Source organism: Nomascus leucogenys, chromosome 12, assembly GCF_006542625.1.
Source record: "Nomascus leucogenys isolate Asia chromosome 12, Asia_NLE_v1, whole genome shotgun sequence".
In the NCBI taxonomy this organism is placed as follows: Eukaryota; Metazoa; Chordata; class Mammalia; order Primates; family Hylobatidae; genus Nomascus; species Nomascus leucogenys.
This window is the reverse complement of record NC_044392.1, coordinates 46,646,254-46,668,259: the sequence shown is the minus strand read 5'-3', so window position 1 is coordinate 46,668,259 and position 22,006 is coordinate 46,646,254. Positions and strand designations below refer to the sequence as shown.

General features: G+C 51.2%; 1 protein-coding gene across 3 annotated transcripts; it reads left to right on the top strand.

The window, feature by feature from the left end:
- Positions 1–6,728: 6,728 nt before the first annotated feature.
- CHRNB2 (cholinergic receptor nicotinic beta 2 subunit) lies at positions 6,729–19,073 on the top strand. Of its 3 annotated transcripts, none has more exons than XM_012510913.2 (6): positions 6,729–7,056; positions 8,413–8,558; positions 8,743–8,787; positions 9,209–9,318; positions 10,147–11,119; positions 14,752–19,073. In XM_012510913.2, the coding sequence occupies exons 1-6, from the start codon at positions 6,993–6,995 to the stop codon at positions 14,920–14,922; spliced, it is 1,509 nt and encodes a 502-aa protein (XP_012366367.2). In that variant the 5' UTR covers positions 6,729–6,992; the 3' UTR covers positions 14,923–19,073. The 3 variants fall into 3 exon arrangements, with proteins under 3 accessions (XP_012366367.2, XP_030680261.1, XP_030680262.1); XM_030824401.1 differs by lacking the exon at positions 6,729–7,056 and adding an exon at positions 8,148–8,211; XM_030824402.1 differs by lacking the exon at positions 6,729–7,056 and having other exon boundaries at positions 8,468–8,558; positions 8,724–8,787.
- Positions 19,074–22,006: the final 2,933 nt, after the last annotated feature.

The following is a 22,006-nucleotide window of genomic DNA, read 5'->3' as shown; positions in this document are numbered from 1 at the left end:
ACTTTGTGTCTGTGTGTGCAAGCTGATAGCATAAAAGGCTGTGGTAGGAATTCCTGTTTATTATTTCCTGAGCGAAAATGTTTTGCAAATATTTATTTATTTATTTATTTATTTATTTATTTATTTATTTATTTATTTATTTTAAGACAGGGTCTTGCTCTCTCGCCCAGGCTGGAGTGCAGGGGCACAATCTCAGCTCACTGCAGCCTCGGGAGGCCTGAAGCTATCCTCCCACCGCAGCCTCCCAAGTAGCTGGGATTACAGGTGCATGCTACCACAGCCGGCTAATTTTCGTATTTTTTTGTAGAGAGGGATCTTGGCATGTTGCCCAGGCTGGTCTCAAACTCCTGGGCTCAAGTGATTTGCCCATCTCGGCCTCCCAAAGTGCTGGGATTACAGGTGTGAGCCACTGTGCCCAGGTGCAAATATTTTTAAATCTCCCAACAACGTTGCAAGGTAAGTATTTTTACCCGTTTACAACTGGGTATAAGGAGTGACTCTGCAAGGATATACAGTCTGTAAACGGAGTTCCTAGGCCTGTCTCCAAAGTCCATGCCCTTGTACCCCACTTTGCCTTTTTTAGTGTGTTGAACCCCAGCTCTGCCAACTACTAATGATGTGACTGTGGGGAAATTACTTAGCTTGTTTGTGCCTCAGTTTTCACACCTGTAAAATGGAGATCATAATAGTACCTACTTGTTAGGAGGATTATGTAAGAACACACATAAAGTGCATAAAATATTGGCCATGGTAAGAACTCAAACATTTTTTTTAAAAGTTGGGGCTCAGCATGGCTTGTGTCTAGTGAAAGAGAAGGGTAGGAGATTAGTCCAGTGAAGAAAGCAGGGGCTAGATTATGGAGACCACAGTACATTGTTTGGGTTTTATTCAAAGCACAGTGGGAAGCCCCTGGAGGATTTTAAGCAGGGAGTGGCATGAGCTGATTTAAAAATTTTAAAGATCAGCCGGGTGCGGTGGCTCACGCTTGTAATCCTAGCACTTTGGGAGGCTGAGGCGGGCGGATCACAAGGTCAGGAGATCTAGACCATCCTCACTAACTAGGTGAAATTTCGTCTGTACTAAACAAAACACAAAAAATTAGCCGGGCATGGTGGCAGGCGCCTGGAGTCCCAGCTACTCGGGAGGCTGAGGCAGGAGAATGGCATGAACCCAGGAGGCGGAGCTTGCAGTGAGCCGAGATCGCACCACTGCACTCCAGCCTGGGTGACAGAGGGAGACTCCGTCTCAAAAATAAAAACAAATTTAAAAGATCACTCTGGCTCTTCTGTGGAAAATGGATTGTAGGGATTTTTTTTCCTCCAAAAAATCATTCATTACAGGTGCCCATATTTGGAGTAGAGTGAGCAATCTTCTCCTTTGGCTTGCTCCCTGAGCATAGAATTCTGTCATTGACTCAACAAATAATGTCCTAAGCACTTGGTCTTTGCAGGAATTGTAGAGGGCACTGGGGATGCAGAGATAAAGAAGATAATGGCCCCTTTGAGAACGTGATTTGTGGTACAGAGGAGAGGCTCCTTACAGGACAGTTCCTACTCATTACTTTTGTTGTATTCTTGCTTCAGCCCTTAGGAGCACACAGTGATGGATGAAGTGGAGCCAGATCTCACTGACAGTAATACAATATGATGAACACAATAATAGGGATCAAGAAGGGGAAGGGCCTTGAAGGGTGATATTATTAATAGGATTAACTCCCAAAAAAGAATGTGAAGGTAAGAGTTTCTTAGGTGGAATGGGAGAACATTCTGAAAGAACTGGGCCCTAAAGTAGAAGGAAGTTGGGAAGAAAGGTCTAAAACAAAGAAAGAATGACTTAAGAAGGGGGCTGGTGCGGTGGCTCACGCCTGTAATCCCAGCACTGTGGGAGGCGGCCAAGGCAGGCAGATAACATGAGGTCAGGAGTTTGAGACCAGCCTGGCCAACGTGGTGAAATCCCGTCTCTACTAAAAATACAAAAATTAGCCGGGCGTGGTGGCGGGCACCTATAGTCTCAGCTACTCGGGAGCCTGAAGCTCGAAAAACACTTGAACCCAGGAGGCGGAAGTTGCAGCGAGCCAAGATGGTGCCACTGCACTCCAGCCTGGGTGACAGTGAGAGTCTGACTCAAATAAAAGGAAGGGAAAGAGACAAGGAGGGAGCTCAGCATAGGCAAGAGTTGCAGAGGTGTTGGTCATTGGTGCTGTCGCCTGAGATCCCAGGGTAACCCTGATAGCCTGGTAGTATCAATGCTTCTGAAAGTCAGTTTAGCAATTAATATTCAAAACATGTTAAAACTTTAACCCAGCAATTACACTTGGAAAGAAAAGGTACGTGCACAAATTTGCCTAAAAGGGAAAACTATGTAGCTGTGAAAAATAGTTATCAAAAATACTTATTGGTATGGAGAGTTGTTTGAGAAATAGTAAATTAAAAAAGGTTAGGCTGAAGTGAGCTGAAGATTTAAAAAATTTAAAAAGAAAGGTGGTTACAAAGCTATATTACAGTGTTCCACAGGCAAAGTCGACCTATGCTATTAGAAGACAGGACAGTAGTTATTTATTTTACCTTCAGTCATTTTTTTAAAATTGTGGCACACATAACATAAAATCTGCTACTTTGACTATTTTAAAGTGTACGACTCAGTGGCATTCAGTGCATTCACAAGTTGTATAACCATTACTACTGTCTAGTTCCAGGTAAGTAGTCACCACCCCCCATTCCTCCCTCCTCCCTCCCAAGGTGTTACTTTTTTTTTTTTTTCGAGATGGAGTCTCGCTCTGTCGCCCAGGCTAGAGTGCAATGGTGCCATCTCGGCTCACTGCAAGCTCCGCCTCCCGGGTTCACGCCATTCTCCTGCCTCAGCCGCCCGAGTAGCTGGAACTATGGGCACCCGCCACCACGCCCGGCTAATTTTTTTTGTATTTTTAGTAGAGACTGGGTTTCACTGTGTTAGGATGGTCTTGATCTCTTGACCTTGTGATCCGCCCGCCTCAGCCTCCCAAAGTGCTGGGATTACAGGTGTGAGCCACTGCGCCTGGCCCCAAGGTGTTACTTTTGAAGAAGAGAGAGTAACTACTGGAAGAGTCATCATGGGGACTTCTGGATGTTAGTTATGTGTGTTTCTTTTTTAAAAAAAAAATCTAAATGGCAGCTATATGGCTGTGTTTATGTTGTGAAAATTTAGCTATACACTTGTATATACTTTGCTGTATGAGTGTTATATCTAAGTACATATAGATAAATTTGGAGGGGGGTGTGTGTGTGTGAAATATATTACTGCGAACACTGATTTTTTTCCTGGGAGGTAGGAGTATGAATCCATTTTGTACTTACTATGTTTTGCTGACTTGTTTTCCAATTGGTATTCATGAATACATGTATTACTTTTGTAATACAATTTTTAAAATTTAAAACATCTTTTTTTTTTTGAGATGGCGTCTCATTCTGTTGCCCAGGCTGGGAGTGCAGTGGTGCAATCTCGGCTCACTGCAACCTCTGCCTCCTGGGTTCAAGCAATTCTTCCTGCCTCAGTCTCCCGAGTAGCTAATGCCACCACAGCAGGCTAATTTTTGTATTTTTCAGTAGAGACGGGGTTTCACCACATTGGCCAGGCTGGTCTTGAATTCCTGATCTCAGGTGATCCGCCTTGGCCTCCCTAAGTGCCAGGATTACAGGTGTGAGCCACCACACTCAGCCTAAAACACCTTAAATAAAGGATAATAACATTGATTTTAAGCCTTTTCCCTCCCCCGACTTTTTTGTTTGAGACAGGGTCTGGCTCTGTTGCCCAGGCTGGAGTTCAGTGACACAGTCTTAGCTCACTGCAACCACCTCCACCTCCAGGGCTCACGATATCCTCCCTCCTCAGCCTCCCAAGTAGCTGGGACTACAGGCACATGCCACCACACCTGGCTAATATTTTTAAATTTTTTGTAGAAACAGGGTTTCACCATGTTGCCCAGGCTGATCTTGAACTCTTGAGCTCAGTCCATCCACGTGCCCCAGCCTCCCAAAGTGCTTGGATTACGGGCATGAGCCACTGCTTTCCACCAATTTTAAGCCTTTCAAGAGAAAACATTCCTTATCATCAGAGGCAATGGGAGTGTCTCACCAAAACTTTGCCCAATTACTCTTTAGCCTCAGGATTGATACTTCTGCATCTGTTCATCACCCTCTGTGGTTCTGGACCTGTCCACTCTTCCTGGCTGCCTTTCTTCTTGGTGGGTATGGAAGGAGTATGTGTGGGAGAGATGAGGAAGGAGGGTGTTCCAGCTCTGCTTGGACACTGGGTGGTTGTGCTCAGAAGACTAACTCCTTGCCAGACTGAAAGTAAACTTGAAGCAAAAGCTGGGGGATTTGAGAAGAGAAGGTAGACTGGCCTGGAAGTTGCATCAGGAGAAGCCAGAGGCTTTAAGCAAGCAAATGACCCCCTAGTTTCTCATTCCATAAACAAGCAACCATGACAGAAAGAGATTTTAAGAGAAGACTTTCACAGCCTTCCTCAATCATTATGCATCCACCAAAACTCCCTGTATCTCTTAGGAGTTTGGAATACCTTTAAGTCATCCTTGTCTTAATGACTTTCTCACCTTTCAAATCTCAATTTTCATCTTCATTCCTTCTAGGTTTTTAGACACTATTAACCTCTTTTTCCTCTGTGCTTCCATCCATAGCACTTCCTTTATATGTCTGTTAGAACAGCCACCACATTCTATAATAATTTGCTGCCAAACTGTGATCTCCTTAATAGCTGGGACTAAGTATTTTTGATCACTGCATCTTCAACACATATGGTCCACAATATACATGCAGTTTCCTGGGAAATCACATATACCTAACAAATGTTGATCTAAATTTTTGAAGGAAGATCTTCTTCCCACCCTCTATCTTTTCCTTAAGTAGAGGGACTACACACATTCCTTCCCTTTTCCTTAAGGCTTTTCTTCACTCCTTTTCTTTGTTCCAAGTTTTCTTTAATTCTTAAGAGATTATTGTGCGCTTACACACGCACATGCCCCAGAGCAAGTGGTGCAGATTTACGCCCATTTCCATGTGCATCATGGGGTCTGTAGTCCTCCTACATCTCCAGTCCTCTTCTAGAACTTTTCTGCTTCTTCCCTTAATTCCATGACCTGGGGACATGGTAAATAAGTTGCTTTTAGCTGAGCTTTTATTTATTTGTTTAGTTTTTGAAATGGGGTCTTGCTTCCTTGCCCAGGCTAGAGTGCAGTGGTGCCATCACGCCCTAACCTGCAGCCCTGACCTCCCTGGCTTAAGTGATCCTCCCACCTCAGCCTCTTGAGTAGCTGGGACTATAGGCACACACCATCATGCCCGACTAATTTTTAAACTTTTTGTACACACGTGATCTCATTATGTTGTCCAGGCTGGTTTCAAACGCCTGGGCTCAAGTGATCCTTCTGCCTCAGCCTTTGAAAATGCTGAGATTACGGGCTTGAGTTACCTCTCCTGGTCCCTAGCTGAGCTTTTAGAGAGGAATTTTCCCCACACATTAAAAAGTGTCAGTCCAGTAGTAGCCCTTTTCCTTACCTGTTGAGCCCTTAATAATAATATGCCAGGCACTGTGTTGATTCATAATCTAGAGAGGTAGCCACTGCCTCAGGTGGATTCATTTATTCATTGGACATGCCCTGGAAATATATAACAAGGTATCTGATCTAGTCCTTGGTCAGGCGAAGCTTCCCTAAGGAATTGACATTCCTGCCAAATGCTCAAAGTTAAGTAGAAGGCGATTAGGGTGAAAATGGGTTATAAAGGAGCCAAAGAGAACCATGCATTTAAGTCCCCGAAGTGTGGGGGATGATGGGACGGATAAGATGTTCAAGGATCCTGAAGACCTTGCCAATAGTTGGAATGTGGAGCTGGGGGTGGAGTGACCCAGATGAGGTTGAAGTAAGCAGGGACAAAACAGGACAGAGCCTTGCTGTATGCTAAGTCTGCTTTAGTCAGGAATCTTTTGGTTGAAAGTGACAACAAACCCACTGAAGGAAAAAGAGGGGCTAAGAGTTCAGGGTTCTCATCTTTGGTCTCCTTTGTGTTAGCTTCTTTCTTGATCAGGCCTCTGCGAGTGGTCTCTGATCTCCCTAGTCACACAGAAGCCAACAGCTGGAGTCAAGAGAAGGGGGTGAGGAAGGCCGATGAATAGGGGCTACTTGTCTTTCCAGTCTTACCCTCAAGGCTACCTTCTTTGCAGGCAAGTCTAGACCTCCTGAGGTAGACCCTCAGTGGGAGGGCAGGAAGCTTAGCCTTTTAGACTCCAAAGCCGTTTGCTTTCTTAAAAATAGCAAACCCACAGCCCCCTATCTCTTTAAGGGCCTAAACGCATTTTCTCTGCCGTATCCTCAGCCTACCTGGGGAGCAGGATCATTTGGGTTTGGTAAGAGAAAAAAGGAGGGCGAAAACCCCGGACACTCCTCCCGTCTCCCGACCCTCGTTCTGGCCCTCTGGCCCTCAGTACTAAGCAGGCCCTGACCTACTTGTCTTACTCCTGCTGCTTCTTCCCGCAGGGCCTCTCGCCCCTTCTCCGACCATGCTCCAGGTCCTGCCCCAACTTTAGGGCTTCAGAACACCTCCATCGTGCCGTGGAGGAACAGCCCTTCTTCCACCTCACGCACACCCTACCAGGGCAGAACCAATCGAAGACTATCCCACCCGGGGACCCCCCTTTTTTTTTTCTGGGACCCAGCGTTTCCGCCTCCGGGGCGCAGACTCCTCCCCCTCACCGTCCCAATTGTATTCGCTGGAAGAGCAGCCGGAAAAGCCGCCGTCTGCTCATACCAGGATAGGCGAGAAGCTGGTTTCTCCTCGCAGCCGGCTCCCTGAGCCCCAGGAACCACCGCGGCCGCCGGCACCACCTGGACCCAGCTCCAGGCGGGCGCGGCTTCAGCACCACGGACAGCGCCCCACCCGCGGCCCTCCCTCCGGCGGCGCGCTCCAGCCGGTGTAGGCGAGGCAGCGAGCTATGCCCGCGGCATGGCCCGGCGCTGCGGCCCCGTGGCGCTGCTCCTTGGCTTCGGCCTCCTCCGGCTGTGCTCAGGTAAGGGAAAGACGGGCACTGGCCAGGTTCTCCTACCCCAGCCAACAGCCCAAGACTCGCCGTGCTCTGACTCACCCCTGCTAGGCCGGAAGGTGGAAGGAGGGATTCCCTAGAGGTGGGGGAGTCTGCTGGGGGTTAGGGGAGAGCCCCCGGGACTGCAGAGAGCACCTGGGAGGCTGGATTGGGAAGGAGACATACTCGAAGGAGTAAGTGAAGCAAGAAAGAGATGGAAACCTGGCCAGCGGTGGTAGGGGTGGTGCAGGCACAGAGAGCAAGGAGGCAGGGGATCTCCCCAGGCGTTCTGGGGTGGCAGGAGGGCCGGCTCTGAGGGCGCTAAGATGCCATCTGACTTTTTGTGAAACATTATCTCAAGAAAGGTACCTGGACCAGCACCCCTCCCTGGGCTCCCCATCGTTTCCCATCCCCCACATTAGGCTCCAGATTCTCGTCATCCCTCAGGGGCACAGAAGGGGAGAAAACGGAACAGACTTTTCAACCCTCTTGTAGGGTGGAACAGGAGGCTTGGAAGGGAAGAAACTCTGCCAGGCTGAGGACTAGGAAGGAACTCTCTGAGGAGATGGGGAGGGGTGTGGTCGTGCAGAGTTGCAGAGGGGGATGCAGTGTGCCAGGGAGGGGCAGGTAAAAAGGGAATGCACAACCGAATGAGCTTTCCACACCTACAGGCCACTTCTGGGGGTGGGCTGCTGTGTGTGTGAAACTTGGGGCTAGATATATGCCTGACCCACAGCTTAGGCAGCCCAGCTATTCCACTCCAACCCAGTGCCTTTAGGGAGAGGGGAGGATGGCGTCGTGACCACAGTCATGTGTCATTACGTGAGGCACATAATGTCATTTGCACATGTAAATGGTGAACGGGAACAGTTATTTGTGTCCCACCACACATACACTTTCTCCTCCTCAGTCGGCAGGAGAAAGGGTGTGTGTGGTGGGACACAAATAACTGGGACAAATAACTGTTCCCCTTCACCGCCCTGCAAAACCTCCCTTGAGTCATAGGTATTTGCTGGGGAAACCATGGAAGCAGAAACCTCAAACTGCCCTCTGAGACTTTGGGGGAAGAGCAGGTCTCCATGAATCCTTGCAGAGTGGGTTCTTAGTCTCAAGTCACCTCTGTGGAGCTGCGTGGACTCTTTGGTCAGTGGTCTCAGAGAGGGGCTTTTCTATGAAGACGTTAATGTGGGGCCTCCCTGGGGGTAATCTAAGCGTTTTGCAGTATCCTTAGGGATGTAGGGAGATACTGGTTGGGCCTGGATTGTCCCATTTGCCTGGGGAGGGTGGGATGCTGGGTGGGCTCTCCTTGCCTGCTTACTTTCTTCCTGCCTTTCCCCTGCCCAGGGGTGTGGGGTACGGACACAGAGGAGCGGCTGGTGGAGCATCTCCTGGATCCTTCCCGCTACAACAAGCTTATCCGCCCAGCCACCAATGGCTCTGAGCTGGTGACAGTACAGCTCATGGTGTCACTGGCCCAGCTCATCAGTGTGGTGAGTGGGGGTCCCAGGCTCTCTGCCCAGCTACTGAAGTCAGCCCCGCCAAAATGTGTTAACACTTGTGTAATTCCTCCCCTGGTGTTTCCAAGGCTTGGGGAGGTGTGAGAGGGACCCTGGGTGGTGGCAGTGAGCCCACAGGCTGAGGGGCCTTCTCGGCAGCCTCTCTTCCTCCCTGCAGCATGAGCGGGAGCAGATCATGACCACCAATGTCTGGCTGACCCAGGTAAGCATAAGTGCTCTCTTCCAGCCACACCCCTGGCCTCCTCTCTCCTCCTTTTTCCCCATGTGCTTTTTTCTTTCTTAATCTCTCAAAACAGGCAGAAAGATATAGAGTTTGGAGTCCTAAATAATTGGATTTGAATCTTGGCACTCACCAGCCTTGTGACTTTAAATATATTAAACTCTCCAAGATTGATTTTCTCATTTGTAAATGTAGATTCTAATACTGTACCTTGGCCTAGCTGTGCAAATTAAATGAGAAAGTACCAAGTGAGCCACACTTGATGGGCAGAGAAGTCACTGTGGGGAAGAGGCTGGCTTTTAAAAGGTCCCTCAAGCCATATGGGCCCCCTCTAGTTCGTTTCCTTAACCTTGAGACCCGCCCAGGGCAGGAGTTGGTACTGCCTCCCTCTCTCATTTCCCAGGAGTGGGAAGATTATCGCCTCACCTGGAAGCCTGAAGAGTTTGACAATATGAAGAAAGTTCGGCTCCCTTCCAAACACATCTGGCTCCCAGATGTGGTCCTGTACAATAAGTAGGTGCAATGGGAAGGTTGGGGGAGACCACTGGAGGGCTCAGGGAGGGAAGAGGTTATGGGGAAAATAAGAGGAATTACTTATGCTGTGGGAGGGGAGGGACTTATAATAGATAAGTGGTCACTACCTAGACAGACAGACCCAGACCAGTGAGGTACAGTGTGGACAGCCAAGGTGACCTGGGCAATGACCAGCCCACTCCCAGCCAGTTAGGACTCTCAGTATGTATTTGATGATGTGGTGGGAATACAAACAAGTATTGACAGTCCCCAGCACCTCAACTGATTCAGGAACAGGCTTTCCTGGAAGCCTGGGAAGGATCAAAGAACTTTTCTTAAGGTCCCAGTTTCTCCTCCAGATTCTATCCTGTCTCCTGCAATAATCCATCTTATCTCTAAGGTACAAAGCCACCTTCCTCAACTGATGGGACCATGCCCTGTCCCCTTCCATTGCTTGGGGATCCTCACTCTGGCCTCCTGGCTCCCCCAACTTCACCCTCATGAGGATCAACCAGCTTATACAATGTGTGACAAGTAGCAGACGTGTCCCCTTCCTCCACCCACCACCCCCTTCTACCTGCGAGGTGTCACACAGGCCTTCTGACCAGGACACTTCTTCTGGTCACTAACCTTCCCCCACCTCCCCATATCCCCTTTTTGCTCAATTCCTGCTCCACCTCTCTATACTCCTGGATGGTTACTCTCAGATCTGGGTGTCCCCTCCCCATGTCTCCCTCTGGTTTTGCTCTCCTCCCATTAGGGGCTGGGTTGATGGGTGGGGAGGAAGGAACGCTTAGGCCAGGGCTGACTGTGCCCATCCTTTGGCAGTGCTGATGGCATGTACGAGGTGTCCTTCTATTCCAATGCCGTGGTCTCCTATGATGGCAGCATCTTCTGGCTGCCGCCTGCCATCTACAAGAGCGCATGCAAGATTGAAGTAAAGCACTTCCCATTTGATCAGCAGAACTGCACCATGAAGTTCCGTTCGTGGACCTACGACCGCACAGAGATCGACTTGGTGCTGAAGAGTGACGTGGCCAGCCTGGACGACTTCACACCTAGTGGTGAGTGGGACATCGTGGCGCTGCCGGGCAGGCGCAACGAGAACCCCGACGACTCTACGTACGTGGACATCACGTATGATTTCATCATTCGCCGCAAGCCGCTCTTCTACACCATCAATCTCATCATCCCCTGTGTGCTCATCACCTCGCTAGCCATCCTTGTCTTCTACCTGCCATCCGACTGTGGCGAGAAGATGACGTTGTGCATCTCAGTGCTGCTGGCGCTCACGGTCTTCCTGCTGCTCATCTCCAAGATCGTGCCTCCCACCTCCCTCGACGTGCCGCTCGTCGGCAAGTACCTCATGTTCACCATGGTGCTTGTCACCTTCTCCATCGTCACCAGCGTGTGCGTGCTCAACGTGCACCACCGCTCGCCCACCACGCACACCATGGCGCCCTGGGTGAAGGTCGTCTTCCTGGAGAAGCTGCCCGCGCTGCTCTTCATGCAGCAGCCACGCCACCATTGCGCCCGTCAGCGCCTGCGCCTGCGGCGACGCCAGCGTGAGCGCGAGGGCGCTGGAGCCCTCTTCTTCCGCGAAGCCCCGGGGGCCGACTCCTGCACGTGCTTCGTCAACCGCGCGTCGGTGCAGGGCTTGGCCGGGGCCTTCGGGGCTGAGCCTGCACAGGTGGCGGGCCCGGGGCGCTCAGGGGAGCCGTGTGGCTGTGGCCTCCGGGAGGCGGTGGACGGCGTGCGCTTCATCGCAGACCACATGCGGAGCGAGGACGACGACCAGAGCGTGAGTGCCGCAGGCTGGGACCCCGGGCGTGAGATATGGGGTCTGCCAGGGCCCGGGTATCTGGAAAGCAACGGCGTTCTGCAGACATGCAGAGCTAGTAGGAGTGTAGGAGAGGGAACTGTGAGTCAGGCCTGTGTTGCGGGCCTGGGTGCTGGCTAGGGCCCTTCTGGGTTGGCTTCCGGAGATTGTGCGGCCTAAATTGGAGTCGGTGGAGGATGACCTTGCTGCTTCCTGAGGGCTAGCACCCAGGGCAAAATGCCTGAGCTGGGGCATCGTTATATGGACAGGGAGGCCTGAAACACGAGGAGGCCCTTTAGGGTTGGCAGCCAGCCTGTGGCCGTGACCTCGAGAGTCCCTCCCCGCTGCTTGCATGCCCACATCCAAGTTGTTAACCTGCAGCTCTTAGCACAAGTGATGAGTCTTTTGTGCACCCCACAGGCAGGAGGGGGCAAAATTGAGGACAGTAGGAGTGGTGTGTGTTGGGGGAGGGGTGGTGTTGATGGCAGGGTTAGAGATTCCAGGAGCCTGCTTGTGGCGGAGAGCATGGAGTCCCAAATCAATATCCCTGTTCTTCTGAGTCCCAGGGGGTGGCCTCCTGAGATATTTATGGAGATGGGGGTGGGTGAAGGAGAGGGCTCCTTGGCCCCTTCCCCAGGCTTTCTGCACACCCAGCTTTTGGCTTCTTCTACAGGGTTCCCTGAGAGCTTCCTTGAGACTGAGCCAAGAGTTGGGGGGAGATATGATAGGTTGACATCCCCTCCGACCCTGCACTTTGTGCAGGGGCCGGCCCCACCCTGTGGTCAGTCTCTGGCTACCTGGCTGGTTCCAGGCTGAGGCTCAGCTGTTGCCGTGGTGACTGGCCAGGTTTCCTCTAGGACAGCTGCCATTCCGGCTGGGGGATGAAGAAGGGCACTGCGGTGTGGGCCTCAGAGATCTGTTTCCCTGGACAGCAGAAGATGGGTTGGAGCTGAAGCTTGGACCAGGGAGCATCTTACAGTCTTGATGGAAGAAGAGGGGGGCAAACACTAGAGGAGATGGGGTCGAAACCGTAGAGCCAGCTGAGGCCAAGTGGGAGATGCTGGGATTCAGGGACTCAGCAGGCTGCGGTTACCGCCTCCACCTCTCCTGCTGCAGTCACGTATGTATTGTGCATTTACCGAGCTGGGTGCTGAGGATGTGGTGACCTACTTGGATGCTTCACAGGCACCTCAAACTCAACATGCTCAAAACTGAGTATTTGGTCTACATCCTAACCACCAACTTGCTCCTCCACCAGTTTTTAGTACACGGCGTCACCATTCACTCAATGGCTCAGACCGAAAACCCGGAGTGATCCTTGATCCTGTCCTTTCTCACCTCCCTCTCTGTCCAAGTCATCAGAAGTCTTGTCCTGTCACAACCCCAAAGTCATTCTCAGCTTCATCCGTTTTTCAGCATCTCCATGCTAACACCCTGGTTCTAGGACATCATCAGCTCTTGCCTGGCCTAGGGCAGAAGAGTCTCCTAATAGTCTCCCCGATTCAGCTCCTGTGCTCCTGCATCCAAATAGACATCTCCCTCTCGGCTCATGCCTTTCCCTCCTTGCCCAGCTCACTGGTCACTGGCTTATCTTTTATTTATTTTTTTGATATGGAGTTTCGCTTTTATTGCCCAGGCTGGAGTGCAATGGTGCAACCTCGGCTCACTGCAATCTCCGCCTCCCGGGTTCAAGCGATTCTCCTGCCTCAGCCTCCCAAGTAGCTGGGATTATAGGTTCCCGCCACCACGCCCAGCTAATTTTTTTTATTTTTAGTAGAAACGGGGTTTTACCATGTTGGCCAGGCTGGTCTCGAACCCTTGACCTCAGGTGATCCACCCGCCTCAGTCTCCCAAAGTGCTGGGATTACAGGCATGAGCCACTGCGCCTGGCCTGGCTTATCTTGTCTTAAGCAAGCCAAGCTCTTTCGTGGCCTCAGGACCTTTGCAAGCATGGGTCCCTCTGCCTGGGATGCCCTGTTTTTTTCTTTTAAAGAAAATTATTACAATTATTAACTTTCACTCTACTATTTGAGAGTAAATTGTAGACACTGTGACCCTTTATCCCAAATAATTCAGTGTGTCTCTCCTAAGAACAGGGACACTTTCTTGCATAACCCAGGTTCAGTGATCGACTGCTGGAAATTTAGCATTGATATCTGTATCTCATATAAATTCCACATTTAAATTTTCCCAATTGTCCCAGTGATGTCCTTTGTAGCATCACCCCCCACCCTCGTCCTAATCCAGGGTCTCAAATTACATTTAGTTGTCATGTCTCTAGTTTCCTTCAATCTGGAACAGTTCCTCAGCTTTGTCTTTCACGGCATAAACGTTTTTAAAGGGTCCAGGCAGGCTGAATGTCCCTCCGTGTGGGTTTGTCTGATTCTTTCTTCAACTTTTTCCTCATGCAGCTGGTTCTCTCTCACTCATCAGACCTTAGCTTAAATCTCACCTCCTCAAAAAGGCATTCCCAGACCACACTCTCAATGATATCTCCTCCTCTTCTTTATCTCAATCCTTTATTTGCCAGTGTGGAATTTTTAAATTTGTGCTTATTTTTGCTCCACCTCCCTCAGTAGACTGTCAACCACTGGATGCGTTTCTGTTGCTCATTTGCATCCCCAGTGTGTAGCATGGTGCCAAGTATATAACAGGCACAGTTGCCACGCGAATGAGTTCTTCAGCTGCTGACTAAATAAAGATGCTCAGTGGCCGTCTCCCCACCCCCTTGAGCTGGCCTGGCTCCAGATAAACACGCGCACAAAGGCCCAGACTCAGGCTGGAGTGGAACAGCTCTGAGGAGACGCTGGCCCTTTGTGCAAGCCTTGTGACTGGCTCTCAAACCCACAGACAGGATTATCTTTTTGACCGATTTGTTCACATCTGGGACCTGGTCCTCACCCTCTGGGGACGCGGTGTGGTTGGATGGGGCTCAGTGTGTGATCATAAAAGGAGCCAGGCCAGCTGAGGCAGCCATTTACTCACTAAAGCATCAGCCATTTAGTCAACACTCTGTGTTCCAGATGTTGAGATGACAAAGATGAATCAGGGTCCTTGTTGTTTGGGAACTTGTAGCTTAGTAGGGGAACAGGCATGCAAATTGAAACAATACACTACAGTAAATATACTCTGATGGAGATGTGTACACAGCACAGAGGGAACCCAGAGCAGACAGCAGTTCATGCTGATCTGGGGGTCGAGGCAGCCTTCAGAGAAGATGATGTTTGATTTGGGCTTTGAAGGGTATGTAGGAGTGTACCAGGTAGAGAAAGGGAGCTCAGGATTTCCAGACACAAAGGAAACCCAGACACAGAGACCTGGGAGGACACACTGGGGTTTGGTAGGGGTATGTTATGGGGTGGGAGAAGGAGGAGATAGGCTCATATTTGTCATGGGTGGGTCTTGATTCCAGACTTGGGGGTTTGGATGGGCCCTGAAGGCAGTGGGGCCACTGGAGGCTTTTACTAAGATCAGAGCCATGCTTTAGCAAGATCATTCTGGGATCACTGCAGGAGAGGAGTGGGTTGTGTATCTATGTGGGGGGACCCGCTTATACTCATTTGCCTCCCATCCTGCATCATGTGACCTGGGCCGCCTCCGTTTCCTCCATCCAGGTGAGTGAGGACTGGAAGTACGTCGCCATGGTCATCGACCGCCTCTTCCTCTGGATCTTCGTCTTTGTCTGTGTCTTTGGCACCATCGGCATGTTCCTGCAGCCTCTCTTCCAGAACTACACCACCACCACCTTCCTCCACTCAGACCACCCAGCCCCCAGCTCCAAGTGAGGCCCTTCCTCACCTCCATGCTCCTTCACTCCACCACCCTCTGCTGCACAGTAGTGTTGGGTGGAGGATGGACGAGTGAGCTACCAGGAAGAGGGCACTGCCCCCACAGATCCATCCTTTTGCTTCATCTGGAGCCCCTCCTCCCCCACACCTCCATCCACACACAGCAGCTCCAACCTGGAGGCTGGACCAGCTGCTTTGTTTTGGCCGCTCTCCTCCTCTTGTACCAGCCCAGGCAATAGTGTTGAGGAGGGGAGCAAGGCTGCTGAGAAGTGGAAGACAGAGATGGCAGAGCCATCCACCCTGAGGAGTGATGGGCAAGGGGCAAGGAAGGGAACAGGATTGTCTGCTGCCTCCAAGTCATGGGAGAAGAGGGGTATAGGACAAGGGGTGGAAGGGCAGGAGCTCAGACTGCACCGGGCTGGCCTGACACAATGGTAGCTCTGAAGTGAGGGGAAGAGGAGAGAGGCCTGGGTGTGACCTGACACCTGCCGCTGCTTGAGTGGACAGCAGCTGGACTGGGTGGGCCCCACAGTGGTCAGCGGTTCCTGCCAAGTAGGGTTTAGCCTGGCCCCATGGTCACAGACCCCTGGGGGAGGCTTCCAGCTCAGTCCCACAGCCCCTTGCTTCTAAGGGGTCCAGAGACCTGCCCCAGATCCTCATTCCCCACTGAAGAATTCTGTACCCTCTGGACTTCCCTCTCATTCCTTCCTTTCTCAGGCTCAAGGTGTGATGGGCAAGGCTGAGTATTAGGGCAGCTTCTGAGTTCTGAATCTTTGGGTGACCTGCTTGGAGCCTCAGGTCCAAATACTTGAACTCTGTGAGAAGTCCAAGTTCATGGGCTTTTGGAACTGGAAGAACTTTGTACAGCCATGGATTCCAACACGAGCCATGTTGCAGATGAAGAAACTGACCCACACGGTGAGACAAGCACAGGTGGGTCTGACTCTTCCTCCCTGCCCCGAGATCCATCTGTCAAGTGCCCTGTTTTTTCCCCACTTTGAACTGACTGGTTACTCGAAGGAAGTGAACTAAGGATGTTAGCTTTAAGCCAACCCAGCCTCTTTGTCCACAGCAGAGCTGAGGTGAACAGCTGGAACCCTGCTACATCCGTGCTGCTCCAGTCTGTTCTGCTCATGGCTCCATCCTTCTGGCTGTCACTCTTCCTCTTCCCCTTCCCAACCAAACCTGAGCAGCTTTGAAGCAGAACTTGGGAAGGACAGAGCTTCGGCTTCCTGTCCCATGTGTCCCTGGAAGCTGTACCGACTCTGCTCCCAGAGGCCAGCTGGAGGCCACCTGGCTGGGTAGCCCAGGGAACAGACCTCTTAAGGGATCTCCTGCTTGCTTATGGTCCCAGCCTGGGCTCAATGCTGGGCCAGCAGATGGTGGGTTACAGAGGGATCAGCCTGCCAAGTGCACCTGAGGGACCTGACCTGACACAAGCCATTTTGTCCCTAGAGCCCAGCTGGGACTCCTGCTTCTCTAGGCAGGGCAGAGGAGGGAGGAGACGCAGCACAGGCACAGAGCATAGGACAGGGACCCCAGAGTCTGGATTCAAGTCCTGGCCCTGCTAGTAACTCACATGAGCCAGCTTGAGCAAGTCCCTTCATCTTGCTAGAGCTCAGCTTCCTTGCCTATAAAATGTGGGTGGTAATGCCCTCTTCCTGAGGTTGCTGTGAGGATAAGGCAGTGCTTGTGAAAAAGTCTAGCACTGTACCTGGCACAGAGTAGATGCTTCATGAATGTTCAGTCTGAGAGGCAACTGGAGCTGGTGAGAATGGGGTTCCCTGTCATGCCAGCCTCCCTCCCAGGCCCACTCTTCCCCCCTCTTCCCTGAGGAAACCAAGTCTCCCTTATCAGGAAGAGCTGGGGGAGCTGGGAGGAACATTACAGGAACACCAGAGGGAGTCTAGCGGGTGGGCAGGCTTCTCTCTGCAGCCCCCTCAGCAGTTTCATTCCATTCCTGGGCTGAACCCTTGCCCTGGCCCTGCCTCCCTTCTGGGTCAGCACCTCCTGACACAGGTGTGTGCTCAGGGATCCCAGGCTCTAGTCCTGTACTGGCTGTGGAAGCATATCACTGGGACAGGAAGCCAGTGACTGCAGCAGACAGGCCTCAGCGCATCTCCTCGTCTGTCAGGATGGGCTCACGGACACCTTTTCTTAGTAGCAGGCAGTGTCTCTGCACTATGGAAACTTCCCCTCTTCTAGAGCAGATTGGGAGTTGCCTGTATTATGCCTGAACCCTCCTTGAACTCATGGTCCCAGGGAAGGCGTCTTGGAACCAGAAACAGCAACAGGAAAGGAGCCTCCCTCTGAAGGGCAGGATGCCGGCCTGAGGCCCTCCCTCTTGCCTCTCCCAGGGCCTGGGCTACCCTGAGGCCCCAGCAGCTGCTGCTGTGGCTGTATTTGCTTTTAATATTTCCCATACATGACTGTTGTCCAAGTTAAGTCACCAAATGGTGCTAGAGGGGATGGCAGAGAGCAGCTTGTCCAGCTCCTCTCCATGACCCAGTTAACACGAGGGAACAGGCCTGGAGGTTGTCTGCTGTTTGACCTCTTATAAGAACCAGCTGTGCTGCATCTACAAAATGAAGATGACAGAGCTAGCTGAGGTCTTCAGCAAGGAAGGGGTCAGCGTATATGAAAGGGTTACCTGGGCAGTGTCATTTCCTCCATCTCTGTATGCAGCCCTTTGGGGACCATCACAGTAAGGAAGAGGTGAGGGCAGAGGTGAAGGCTCCAGTGCCCAGGCAAGGTGTTACCATGTGGTGGGAGAGTGTGAACCCTCAAGTGCACGGGGAAGCTTTGGGGAACCACAGTCTCTTCCACCCTTGGGTCGTGTGTCCTCTTCTCTCGATGTCAGGGAAGCCCCTATGCCTCCTTCCCGTGGTGGGGCTATCTCTGCAGAGAATCGGGTGCCCAGCTTAATGCTGGGTAAGGACTGGAAGAAGCTCCAGATCTGGAGGCGGCAGAGATACTGGATGGAAACCTGGAGCAAGGGTTTGGGAGGGGGAAGTGAGGAACAGGTTGAGATTGTCTCCATCAGAGATGGCAAGGCCACAGGTGATCTGAGAACTATTTTTGTCTGAAAAGAAGGCATGCACAGGCTCTCTGCTTTTGACAGGTGGCGTTGTGGTGGGAGGAAGGCAGCTTCCTGGCAGGGAGATAGAAATACTAGAACAGCTGGTACCAAGTTATTGAAAATTTAAAAGCAAACAAGACACAGCAGCCCCCAGGTGGTGTGTTCTGCTGAGGAAGGCTACGGCAGAGGAAGGGCAAGACCGTTTCCCCCTAATGGTCTTGAAACCGGAAGAGGAAACAGGGAGGCCTCTTTGGGTGGTTTGGGGGCCCGGGGCTGTTTGTATCTCAGTATTAGCTCCCGTTACTAAGGGTCTGCTCTGCGCCAGGTCCTCAGCATGCGTTGTCTTTTTTCCTCACGACAATCCTATGAGAAGGGGCTTCCACCTACGTAACAGAAACGTGGCTCAGAGAGACCAAGTGACAGCTAGTGAGTAGTGCTGGGCCTGAACCCCAAAGCCCACACTCTTGCTATAGCCGCTGAGGCAGGCAGAAGAGCTCCTCGGGAGGAAATTAAGGGGCATTCAGGGCCTTCTCTGAACCACTCCCCAAGCCAGAGTAGACCCGGTTCCAGTTGTCCCCGTTTCCGGGCAGAGTCAGGCAGGTGTCATACCATCCCTCCCTGCCCGACCAGTGCTGGCCAGACTCCCATTCACCGGCCTTGACTAGACAGGGAACAGCCACCTTTTAGTATTCATCCCAACAGGTCCAGGCAGCGGCCAATGTGATAGCCACGCAGTTCCTAAGGGACTGTAGGTCTAGGAATCATTAGGACACTCACTTGGCCACCCTCGCTGCCCCCATCTTCCCCACACTGCCCTTGGCCTCCCCCATCTGCACTCCTGGAGTATTTGCACTGGTCTAGCCCACTCCAGGTCAGACTCATTAGGAACTCAAGATTCTCGTAAAGAAGTTGTTTCTGAAGTTGTCTTGTCACTCTGTTTGCGGGTTGGGAGAGAGCCCGCGGGGGCCAGCGTTGGCGAATACAGGAAAAAGGGAGAATGCTGGAGAAACTGGACTTGTGAGAGCTTAAAAGACATCACAAGAATCCAAAGAAAAGGTGAGTGGTGACAGTCTGCTGAATCACTGTGATTTGTTGCTTTACAAATCCACTCAGATGGAAAAGAAATGGCCCAATGACTGGGCCTGGAGTAGGCAGAGTCCAGAAAAGGCCCCTGGGAGTCCTTTGTAAAGGGCTGGGTGGAGGTGAGGACCACTCTCCTGGAGGCGGGGATGGCTGGGGATTCCTCTCACAGGCCCTGTGCTCTGGGAAGTCAAGGCTGCAGTTTGCGTAAGGCCAGACTGCAGAGCTGGGCCTACATCCTGGAAACAGTATTAAATTGTGAGCCCCCTAAATGAAATGCAGGGTGGACAGCAACAGAAATGAGCTGAAGAAAATCCCTCTTGCGCTCCCTCAGGGCAGCCCTACTTCCCAGCCCACTCAGGGAGCGTTGTGGGAGGACAGTGTTGTTCCCTCTGGACACAAAGTGGCTGGGCACTTGCCTCAGGCTATGAGGAAACTGTCCACTTTTTAAAAGACCTGGCGCTACATTTCCGTCCATGTGGAACTGGAGCTGAGAACAGAGAGGACAGAGGCACTCAAGGTTCCTGGTACATCACAGCAGGCAGAGACAACAGCCTTCACTGTCTTTCCATTTAAAACTGTTGGCCAGGTGCAGTGGCTCACGCCTGTAATCCCAGCACTTTGGAAGGCTGAGGCAGGTGGATCACTTGAGGTCAGGAGTTTGAGACCGGCCTGGCCAACATGGTATACAAAACATTAGCTGGCCATGGTGGCGGCACATGCCTGTAATCCCAGCTACTCGGGAGGCTGAGGCAGAATCGCTTGAACCTGGGAGGCAGAGGTTGCAGTGAGCCAAGATCGTGCCATTGCACTCCACCTTGGGCAACAAAAGCAAAACTTTGTCTCAAACAAAACAAAAAACCAACTGTTCAGCTTACCCAGCAATGTATCTCAGTAGACGACGAATGACACCTGTGGTGTTGTGGTGTTCTGGTCCTCAAGAAATATGCCCACAAACAACATGTCACTGGCCCTTCTAGCCTCAGTTGTTCCTGCAGTGTAATGGATGAGGCAGGTTTAACTGGGACTTAGCCTCACTGTTAGGTACCAGTGAGGTATTATTAAATATTAGGTATATTTAATAATATACCAGATCCTCTGGTATATTATTAAAGGGTCCAGGATGAGTCTTCTAGAAATTCTGATGTAAATTACAATGTGAAAAAAGGTACATTCTCTCTGAAATTCAAGATGGAGAATTTGGATGTCATCTATGATGTAAAAAGAAAATGGTCTGTCTCCTAAAACGATAGCCAAGCCTGTCCTGGTCCTGGCTACAACTTTACTCCAAATATGCACATTCCTGGAAGTCAAACAGCTGGTAGTAGTGGGGTTTGGAGGAGGTAGGAAACACCCCTGAAGGAGAGCTGGAATTATGTACGTAATAGGTGATCCTCTCTCAAGGGACGTTTTCCTACTCTGGGCCTTGAAATCTTGCGTCTCAAGTCCTGTGGGATAAGATATTTAATAGTGGGCTCTGGCCGGGTGCGGTGGCTCACGCCTGTAATCCCAGCACTTTGGGAGGCCGAGGTGGACCTCATGAGGTCAGGAGATCGAGACCATCCTGGCTAACACGGTGAAACCCCGTCTCTACTAAAAATATAAAAAAGTTAGCCGGGCGTGGTGGTGGGCGCCTGTAGTCCCAGCTACTCGGGAGGCTGAGGCAGGAGAATGGCGTGAACCCAGGAGGCGGAGCTTGCAGTGAGCCGAGATCGCGCCACTGCACTCTAGCCTGGGCGACAGAGTGATACTCCATCTCTAAATCAATCAATCAATCAATAGTGGGCTCTGCTGGGGAAGGGCCCTGCTGGGGAAGTAATCAAAAGGTGCCTGATGAACCCCACCCCACCCAGACGCAAACTTACCCACAAAGGGAGGTTCTTTGAAACGGCTCCTTTCCAAAGGCTGAGGGACAGCCCTGTCCCCCACAGGTTGTCAGATGCCACTGGTGCTGTTAATTAGAAACCCCAGGGCCACAGGTCCCTTTGTTCCCATTTTCACCTCCCCCAAGAAACCAGGACTTAAAACTTTCTAAGAATTCAGATTCTTGTTTTTTTTTATTTATGAGGAATGTATATTGTTAAGTCACTGTTATCAAGGGACACATAAAAGCGGAATCATAAAACTGGACTGCAGCCATCATCACAGTACCCAAGTCTATGCTTGGGGTCTTCCTGACTCTGCTCTTGGAGTAACAACTAAGACTCCAAAAAACCAACAAAGTCCCTTCAATGTGAGTAAAGGAAACAGCTTCAAGCACTGACAATTTTTACAAGTGAGTATTCAAGGAATGCACAGTAGCCACAGTTCAGACAAATCAACTACAAAAATCATTAAAAAGAAGAGTAGGGAGGGGCACTGCTTATTAAAAACAAAAGACTGGACAAAGAAAGTGAAGGTAACAGTGAGCAGAAGCTCTGCCTCCTCTGTCCTGTGTGACTCAGAGGGGCATGGGGGCGCGGGGGTGTGCGATCTGACACGGCTCATTTCCAGCAGATGCGTGGAATTCAAGGATGCCTTGCTCTCTTCCTACAACAAAAACTGAATACTACAGGCTTGCTAGATAAGATCTCGGGGGTGAGTGGGGGTTCTGATCTTGTGAGAGCCTGTGTTCCCAGTTATAAGAAGAGGCAGCTGGCCAGAGCTCTGCTGGAGAATCTAATGCCCAAGATGGACCCGAGAGGCCAAACAACCCGAGGACTCAGCAGGTGACAATCCTGTAGCCTGAAGAGGAGAGGGGCTGTGCTGCCTTCTGATGCTAAGAACCACAGACCTCTCTGCCCTGGATGTGGGTGCCAAGACTGATTTACTGTGCCCCCAGCAGACCCAGAGCCAGGGAGCAGGCCTCTTCCACCCCAGGAGACAGGCGCCATTTCCCTACCAGTTCCTTGGGATGCTTTGGTGTTCTGCAAAGGAATCCTT

What these genes read in the sequence shown, in the direction of transcription:
- CHRNB2 (XM_012510913.2), top strand. Translation starts at nt 6,993, where the DNA reads ATGGCCCGGCGCTGCGGCCCCGTGGCGCTGCTCCTTGGCTTCGGCCTC. An exon ending in CCTCCTCCGGCTGTGCTCAG is followed by an intron (nt 7,057 to 8,412) that starts GTAAGGGAAAGA and finishes TCCCCTGCCCAG; the next exon opens with GGGTGTGGGGTACGGACACA. An exon ending in GCGAGGACGACGACCAGAGC is followed by an intron (nt 11,120 to 14,751) that starts GTGAGTGCCGCA and finishes TCCTCCATCCAG; the next exon opens with GTGAGTGAGGACTGGAAGTA.